Raw genomic sequence first — 9,300 nt, forward strand, 5'->3', positions numbered from 1 at the left:
AGAAGATGCATGCAATAACGCAGACGCTCTTTTGACCTAATAACTTCTTTGAATCTTAACAACAACAGTAGTTGACATATTTTAAAATGAAAAAGTACTTAAAATATCAAGTAAAAATAATGTCAAGCCCCATGATCACAACAAAAGTTTATGTGTGTGGGGGTGGGGGGTGGGGGGAAGGGGTTATGAAGATAAGAAAATACATTCTGAGCCTCTGCTTTCCAAATGAAAGTTAAAGAGATAGTTTGGAAAGTGGGTTATCTTTAAATATGCATCTCGTTTCACTGGCCTCGGTCACCTAAGAAAACGCTTCCTGGAGAGTGACAGCCTCGGCCCAAAGGAGGGAGGAGACAGGGTGTTCCTGTCGCAGCTGCAGGCGCTCGGTTGTCCCTGGTCCCCTCCCAGGCACTTCATTAGTCAGGTGCATGGCGGGGTCTGCGTCGTGGCCAAGGCGCCTCTCTCTGCCCGGAGCATCCAGGGCTTTCCTGCTTTAGCCTCCGTGCTAGCCTGCGCCTCTCTCCCGATGCAACAGCCTCAGCCCCCTCGCCTCCTCCCTCGGCAAACAGGTCTGTCCCACTGGGCATGTGAGTGAGGCAAAAGTAAGCGGCGAGTCCCCAGCGGGGTCTGTAAGGGGCTGAGAGTTTGGGGCTGTTTCAAGGCCCATGTCCACTTAGGAAGCAACGCGTGAAAATGCTCTTCCCGGGGTCCCTTTCGAACAGAAGCTGCGTTGTCGCCCCCGCCCCGTCCACGGGCGCGATCGCCCCCCCCCCCCCCGCGCCCCCGCCGGCGGATCCAGCCCGCTCACCTATCTTCGCCAGGGAGGCCAGCAGGATCCACAGGGTGATCTCGAAGGGGATCTGCACGTGGGGGTAATCCAGGGTGAACACCGGCAGCCGGCTCTCCTCGAACGGCGCGGTCCCGGGAGCCACCACGCTCGCGGGGCTGGGCGGGCTGGAGCTGGCGCCCACGGCCCTCGACGCGTCCAGCAGGGTCTCGGCCAGGGCGCCCGCCGGCCCCGCCACCTGCAGGAGCAGCAGCAGCAGCAGCGGCGGCGGCGGCGGCGGCGGCGCCCGCAGGCTCCGCCCGGTGCGCGCCGGCTCCATGGGGTCGGCTCCCCGCGCCGCCGGCGAGCCCCGCGCTCGGCCCTCGGCGCGCTCAGCGCATCGCTCCCGGCAGCGCCGCCCCCGCCCCCGCCCCCGCCCCCGCCCCCGCCCGCCGCCCGCCGCGGGGCCGGCTCTGTGCCGCCGACGGCTCGGTCCCCGCCGGGCGCGCACCCTCGGCCACCCTCAGCCGCCCTCCGCCGCCGGCCGCCGGCCCATGCCCCGCGCGCCGCTCGCCGCTCGCCGGCCGCAGCTGCAGGCCCTGCCCCGGGCGGCCCGCGGGCGGGGGCGGGGGCGGGGGCGGGGCGGGGCGGGCGGGGCGGGCGCGGCGCCCGGGCCGCGGGGCGGGAGGGCGCGAGCACCGGGGCCGACGCGCCGCGCACCTGCCCGAGCCGCGGGCGACGCGGGGCCGCGCTCCGCTCCGTTCCGCTCCGGCCGGCTCCGCGCGCCGCGGCCCCCACCCCCGGAACGCGCCGGCTCTGGGCGGGACGGCGCGAGGTGCCCGGGCTGTCCCCGCCCCGGAGGCCGCGCCGGGCGTCGCTCCGGCGACACGGGCCCTTTCCCCCCGCGGGCCCCGGCGGCGGGGCGCTACGGGCCGGGCCCGGGAGCCGCGGGGGCGTCGGGGCCGTCGGAGCCGTCGGAGCCGTCGGAGCGCGGCCTGCGCGGGGCGCTGTTTGCCGCGTTCCCACGCCCCCGGGGGCCCCGCCGGCTCCCCGCGCCCTGCGCCGCTCTGCCCCCCGCGCCACCGTCGCTTCCACTTCTCCCCTCCCTGCCCCCGGCCACGAGGAAGAAAAACATCTCTCTGCGTCTCAGGCTTGGAGGTGCACATGTCCCGGAGCTGCGGCAATATAATTATTTCGCGGAAAGCCGGTGATTTGCCTCGCTCAGACCCACTTGCTGCGCTAATTACAGGCCGCCTGCGGGTAGGAAGGGAAGGAAAGGGAGCGCGACCTCCGTGTGGGTCTCGGAGAGCGTCCAGCGCCCGCCGCTCCCCCCACCCCCACCCCCACCCCCGCCCCCACCCCCGCCCCCGCCCCCGCCCCCACCGCCGCGCCCACCCCCGCGCCCGCGCCCGGAGCCTCTGCCCCGCCGCCTCTTACTGTCCCAGCACCTTTATCACCAGAAACCGAAAAGAACATAAAAGCAAGACCAGGTGTCGCTCAATTTTCCCTTCGATATTTAGGAGATGAAATCCTCTCTCTCTCTTTTCTCCAATTTTTTTGAATATCGAGACATGACTCCTACCGTTAAGCACTGGGCATTTCAAAATGTAAAGCGCATTTCTTTTTTTCAAAGTTCTAACGTAGGGAATCCATGAGATGTCAACAGAGGGCACAAGGGGAGAAAGAAAAGAGAAAAGAAAAGAAAGAAAAAAAGAAAAGGAAAGAAAAAGAAGAAAAGAAAAAGAAAGAAAGAAAAACACTCCCCACCTGAATCGATGCATATAAGGACCAGTCATCTTAAGACTTTGAAAATAATGCAGGGACAAGTCCAGGATAAAATTAGAGAAGGATCCTAGGAGAAGACACAGAGTACTTCAGTTAATATTTTATAAAGCATTAGTGTTTCAAAAGTGCGACAGAATTGAATGTATGGACGTCCTGTCGTCTTAAAAAGAATCATTGAGCCATCCAAAAATCTGCCTCCCTATCTAAATTCACTGGAAATCTTCATTAAAGTTATAGGCTTCGGTTCCCCAGGAAGAAAGGAGCAACAAATAATAACTTTGTAGAACTGTGTAGCTCAACATGGGAAGCTCCATGCAAGGAGCTTTATCTGTTTCTTTGCCGATTATCACAAAGCCCCAAAGAGATAGACATTCTTGTATCCATTATACATTATACATTCTTGTACCCATTTTGTAAGCAAAGAATTTTAGATGAAGAAATGTGTAAAAACAAACAGATGTATCCAAGTTTACCAATCAAAAAGGGTCTAGAAGGCATTTAAACAGCCTGTCCATGCTAACATTGGTTTCAGCCCACCCTCCAGTTGGGGACCAGTTACCCGTAAATGGCAGGTCATTTTCTCAACGGCCTTTACATATAACAGTAGAGGATAATTTAGGGAATGTCAAAAAAAAAAAAAAAAAAAGCCATAGCAGAATAAAGTTTTATTTGCAAATCAGGCCAGTTCTACAAGTTTGGTGAAATAATAATAGGGCAAGGACACATGCAGACAATAATTTCTAGGAGTTTGAGTCACATAATGCTTTTAAAAACAATTGAAAAACAATTGCGCATCAGGGTGCCTGGGTGGCACAGCAGGTGGGCATCTGACTCTGGGTTTCAGCTTGGGTGGTGATCTTAGAGTCCTGAGATCCAGCCCTCTGTCGGGCTCAGCACCGAGTCTGCTTTAGATTCTCTCTGCCCTTCCCACTACTATGCTCTCTCTCTCTCTCTCTGTCTCTCTGTCTCTCTCTCTCCCCTCCCTCCCTTTCTAAAATAAATAAATATTAAAAAGATTTTTTAAAAGAATGTGCATTATAAACAAGAAGATGAATGATAAATCTACATTTCTGGGATCTTACTGCCCAGAGTGTGGAAATCACAGACTCTAGTATCACTTTACTTTTATAAATCTATGTTATTGTAGTTAAAGATTATCAACACTTTCTCACATTTACAGAAGTACTCTTTTATATAAATGGAAGATGAAAGACACAGTTTTAAAAACAATCTTTTCATCTTTCCCCTAAAGCAAAACAAGAGGGCAGCCCAGGTGGCTCAGCGGTTTAGCGCAGAGCCTGATCTTAGAGACCCAGGATCAAGTCCCACATCGGGCTCCCTGCATGGAGCCTGCTTCTCCCTCTGCCTGTGTCTCTGCCTCTCTCTGTGTCTCTCATGAACTTAACAAAAAAAAAAAAAAAAAAAGCAAACAAGAAGGAAGTAAGCTATGCCTTCATGCTGATGAGGACTTGACTGAACCATTTTTTTTCAAAGGGCCCTATGACTAGGACCTCAACCCCTGAGTCCTGAAAGGACCTCACCCATTACTGTACCCATGAAATAACCGAAGGCAAGATCATATCTCTATCAAGTTAAAATCCTTCAGCGACTTACCTGATTTGACCTCTGGCTTTCACTCCTACTACCTCACTCCCCCAACCTCCAGTACCAATGCTCTATGAACTCTGACCAAAATCCCAGGCTCTCTCTCACCTCAGGACCTTTACACATTCTGTGCTTTCTCCTCTCTGCCCTTCACCTTGTTAATTCCTCCTAGGGTCTCTGCTCAAAGGTAACTGATGCAAGCGTGTCTTACCTGACACCTGCCTTTCTGGACTAATTAGAGTCCTGTTTTATGCCCTTTGATACCTCTCTGTCTTAGCACTTAATCATTTTACTTCCCCCCCCCCAAAGCTCTGTGAAGATAAGGATGATTGATTTGATTCACTTGTTTATCCTTAGTTCCTAGCACAGTGCCTAGAATAAATATCACTTAGTATGTATTAGGTAGATGACAGCTCTCCTGCCTCAGGAATATGGGCCCCAGGCTTTTCCATGGTTGTCTCAGTGGCAGGACAGACATGCACAGTTCCACACGAAATGTTTCCCTCCAGTGATCCCTGGTTCATATTTTATGATCTCACATCTCCTTTTTTTTCTGCCCAAGTACTTTGAAAATCCAATCACATGACAGGATTTCTAAATACGTTCATTTATTATAATTACCTGATTTGAGCATGACCGTCACATAGTAGCACAGAAGTGTTTACGAGGATCTTATAAACTCTTTCAGAGAAACTTGAATCTTTTTCTCTGCCCTCTGAGCTGAAGGGGTCTATTGGAATATTAGTGTATGTAGTGGAGTCCTGTAATGGCACTAACCCTGCATCAAACAGTCATCAAGCCAGTCAGTACCCCTGGCATCACTCACACTCACCAAGAACTTTAGAATTTAGCTTAAGAGAAAGTGCACGTTTAAAAACAGTAATGTGAGCTCTGCAGGGAAGCTCAGGATCATCGTGCCTAGGGCAAGGCTGTTCTTAAACCCCCGCCTCCTGCCCTGGAAAGCTCTGGAGGTCCTGGGATTTAACTTGGTGGCTTACCACACAGGACTTGGAGCTAAGCGAGGTTGTGAAGCGTTGAGCCCCCAGGAGCTTCTGGGTGGAGGAGCAGGCACACCCTAGCACACGACTCCAGAAGGTTTAGGTATCAACCCCACTTTCCAGAAGCAGAGTGGAGGCTGACCCAGAGGAGGTGATGTGTCCCTGGGTGGCAGTGGCTCCCTCACACCACAGGGTGGCGCCAGCCCTCTCCCCACAGGCCTCAGCTCCCGGGGATCCAGGCGGCTGTGCACTGGGAGCAGGGAAGGGCTCCCCGTTAGGTACTACTGAGCCCCTCCTAACAGAAGGCTTAGAACTGACATTTCACACTATTTATTTTGTACATATTTTTATCATATTCATATTTTAAGTTCTCCTTTGAAACCTGCATTGTACAACCACTGACCCTTAATTTTAGAGTGAGATTTCAACCCAAAATTTCTGCCTCTAAAAAGTCAGCATTTGTAGTATCATTGACTTGATAATCTTATTATTGTATTTGAAAATCTTAAAGTCTAAACGACCTTCGTTTTTGTTTTGTTTTGTTTTTAAAGACAGTCCTCGTCAAAAATCCAGAGCCCTCTTCTCAAACAGCGCTAACGAAGATCAAGCGGTGGTGTGAATGCTTAATGCGGAATTATATGCTTTTCTCTCTTTTTAGCCAAGATACTTGTTTCATGTCAGTAGAGAGTTGCTTTGCTATCTGAAAAGCTACGTTCTGCAAATTGAAGGTTGATAAACAAGAGTGGTCCTTTTATTTTTTTAAATATATTTTTAAAAGATTTTATTTCTCTATTCACGAGAGACACACAGAGAGAGGCAGAGACATAGGCAGAGGGAGAAGCAGGTTCCCTGTGGAGAGTCCCATGTGGGACTCGAGCCCAGGACCCCAGGATCACGACCTGAGCCAAAGGAAGTCACTTAACCACTGAGCCACCCAGGCACCCCAAGAGTGGTGCTTTTGATGTTGAAATCTACTGGTATATTTAAAAATAAGATTCTGTCTTCAGATATTCAACCACTAAGCTTTTCAGAGCCTCAGTTTTCCTGTGTAAAAGACTTGGAATAAAGAACTTTATGTGTCTTTCCAAAAGGCTTAATTAAAATCTAGGATTTGAATCTAATACAATTGTATACAAGAGACATGCACCTACATCCTGTATTACCCTCCTCTGGCCCTGTGATGTCAGGTGTGGGAGGAGAGGTTCCCTCTCCTTTGAGCTCTATTGTGTTATGTCTCAATTCTGATATGCAGAGCGCTCAGAAAGCAAAAAGACAACCTCCCGGGAACTTCTGAATAGCATCCCATTAATATGTATAAGGCCCACCCATTCACCAATTCAACAAATATTTATAAAGTGAGACTGTGCACTTGCTAAGCTTTAAGGGCCCAATAAATAGGAGAACTTCAAGGCTTGGTAGGGAAGGGAAAACACTTTCCCTCTACCCTTCTGAGGTTTTAGCAGAGACCTCTATAATAAAAGGTTAACAATAGAAAAACAAGCTTATTAACACGTGTGCCTCATGCAAACATGGGAGCTATCCAGGGAAAAATGAGTCTCTCACCAGGGTGGCTTCGAATTCAGGATGAACTGCCATCTTTGTAGGAAAAGGAAAGGGGAGATGTAACCTGAGGGGTTAGGACTATTAGGGAAGATGAATGGGCCCTTAGAATAAGTGATGGGAGATGATAGTTTCATGACACAGTTTGTCTGGTGTCAGCTTCTGGTCTCCTTTTCCGTAACAAGTCAATCTTTCCTGGTTGATGAAACTCCCAGGAAGATGTAAGGCAGTCAATTTCCTTTTGGAGAATCTGTCTTTAGGCAGATAAAGGGAGTTCAGAGAAAGCCTCTTCCTGCATCTGCTGTTTTTCAAATGTCCACAGCTCAAAATAATCAATGTACCCAAGTGGCGTATTTGGGGATGGCATATTCATTCTGCTACTCTTTAGGATCATGGCAGAAATGCTTCTAGAAACAGTTGGAAATGAAGAATACCCTTGCAAATGTATATTTTGTTTATTAGTATTCTAGAACTGCTTACCATACCGGAAATAGAAATCTGACTAAACCCAAGCCTGAAAATAAAGGAAGCGGAGTATAAAACACCAATCTTCACCCAAGTGTCTTTATCCACTTTCTACTGTTTTTTTTTTTCTACTGTTTTTTGATCTGAAGAATTCCTTAAAGCTTTTTGAGTTTTATTTTTTTTTTAATTTTATGTATTTATTCATGAGACCCACAGAGAGAGGCAGAAAGAGAAGCAGGGTCCTTGCAGGAAGCCTGATGTGGGACTTGATCCCCAGACTGGGATCACACCCTGAGCCGAAGGCAGAGGTCAACCACTGAGCCACCCAGGCATCCTGCTTTTTGAGTTTTAATTTCTCTCTCCAAAGATCACTATAAAGGCATGCTTGTGCAGATCTCATTTATTAAGGGTTCACTCTGAGAAAATCTCATCAGCTGCATCAACAGTCTGAACTCTGGCCCAGACAGTTCACAGAGAACTGTTTCTCTGGATTCCCAGTGTGTACAAGGCAAAATAGAGCATACATGCCTCTGAATCTCCATTCTCCCTTCTAAAGTTCTCTTTATCAGCCTTAAAACTTGAAAAAATCTTAAGGAGACATTAGTTTGAAATTGAATGTGTGCTATATTATGCTCTGCCTATCTTTGACCTATATTTTCTTCATCCATCCATTCAATCATTTATTTGTACAACCAAGCCTCAAGTATTTATTTAAGTTTTTAAACACTCATTGTCGCAGGAAATAGACCATATGAACCTTGCCCTTGGGAACTATATACCATTATAGAATCAATAGACTATCCATAGCTAACATTTGCTGATGACATGCAATGAGATAGGCTCCTTCTCAAAGATTGTATCTACCATCTCATTAAATACTTTTGACACCTTAAGATTATAGATATTATTTGTAGAGCCCTTTGAAAAATGAGGAAACTGGGATCCCTGGGTGGCGCAGCGGTTTGGCGCCTGCCTTTGACCCAGGGCACAATCCTAGAGACCCTGGATCGAATCCCACATCGGGCTCCCAGTGCATGGAGCCTGCTTCTCCCTCTGCCTGTGTCTCTGCCTCTCTCTCTCTCTCTCTCTGTGACTATCATAAATAAATAAAAATTAAAAGATAATAATAATAAAAAAAGAAAAATGAGGAAACTATAGACAGAAGAGTTATAGAACTTGCCCAAGGTCAGCCAGCTAGTTGAGTTTTGAGTACAGGTAATTTGACCCTGGAGGCTATACTAGACTCTGTGCTGTAGAACAATGATGATGGTGATAATGGTGGTGATGATTGTAATGGTGATGATGGGTGGTGATGGGTGATCATGATGATGGTGAGGATGGTGGTGATAATCATAATGGATGGTGGTGGTGATCATGATGGATGGAGGTAATGATGATCATGATGATGAATGAGAGTGATGAATAACAGTGATGATGATGGTGGTGGGGTGGTGGTGGTGATGATAAATATGATGTCAACATGAATGTAGAGCTTTCAGTATGTTTTCTTTAGTTATTGCATCCTATATGATGAGCACTATTCCCCCCATCCTCATTTAGATACAGGAAATATGAAGTGCCACAAAGCTACAAGAAAATTGATCAAAAGTTATTCAGCTTCTAAGTGACAGAACTGAAATGAGAACAGAAATTTCTTTCCATTTTTGAAGGCTGTGCATACATTGAGAATGCCTCAAATGTGATAGAAGCCACAAGAGAAATAAATAATAAAGGTTATGGAATTCAGAAGTGGGGATCCGGGAAGAAATGGGGGCCAATGCACTGAGGGCTCTGGAGGCCCTGACAAGGACATTGACATTTGCGCTAAGATGGGAAATCTTTGAAAAGCTTGAACAGAAATAAATGAGACCAACTGACTTTTATTTAAACGGGATTTTTCCAGTTCTTGCCTTGACAATGGAGTTTAGGAGAGCAGGGACAAAAGCAGAGATGCAAGTTAGGAAGCCTTTAAAATCAACCAGATGAGAGATGATGCTAGTTTGCATCCACGTAGGGGAAGTAGTGATGGTAAAAAGTGGTTGGATTCTGAGTATATTTGAATTATGGGTGTATTTCGAAGGTAGAATGAACATTATTATCTGAAACACCAGACTTGGAGAGTGG

At 48.3% G+C, this 9,300-nt stretch overlaps 1 protein-coding gene and 1 long non-coding RNA gene across 2 annotated transcripts in view; one reads left to right on the forward strand and one right to left on the reverse strand.

Annotated features, from left to right (window-relative positions):
• SLC9A2 (solute carrier family 9 member A2) overlaps positions 1-1,103 on the reverse strand; it is a 97,126-nt gene extending 96,023 nt beyond the window's left edge. The window contains exon 1 of the mRNA XM_077914920.1: positions 806-1,103. Within this exon, the coding sequence (XP_077771046.1) occupies positions 806-1,103 (298 nt within the window). The remainder of the gene's footprint in view (positions 1-805) is intronic.
• A 648-nt stretch (positions 1,104-1,751) lies between these two features.
• LOC144323948 (uncharacterized) lies at positions 1,752-9,065 on the forward strand. Its single transcript, XR_013389337.1, has 3 exons — positions 1,752-2,023; positions 5,703-5,764; positions 8,737-9,065. It is a non-coding gene; the product is annotated as an uncharacterized LOC144323948 (long non-coding RNA).
• Positions 9,066-9,300: the final 235 nt, after the last annotated feature.

The sequence above is a fragment of the Canis aureus genome, chromosome 11, assembly GCF_053574225.1.
Source record: "Canis aureus isolate CA01 chromosome 11, VMU_Caureus_v.1.0, whole genome shotgun sequence".
Classification (NCBI taxonomy): Eukaryota; Metazoa; Chordata; class Mammalia; order Carnivora; family Canidae; genus Canis; species Canis aureus.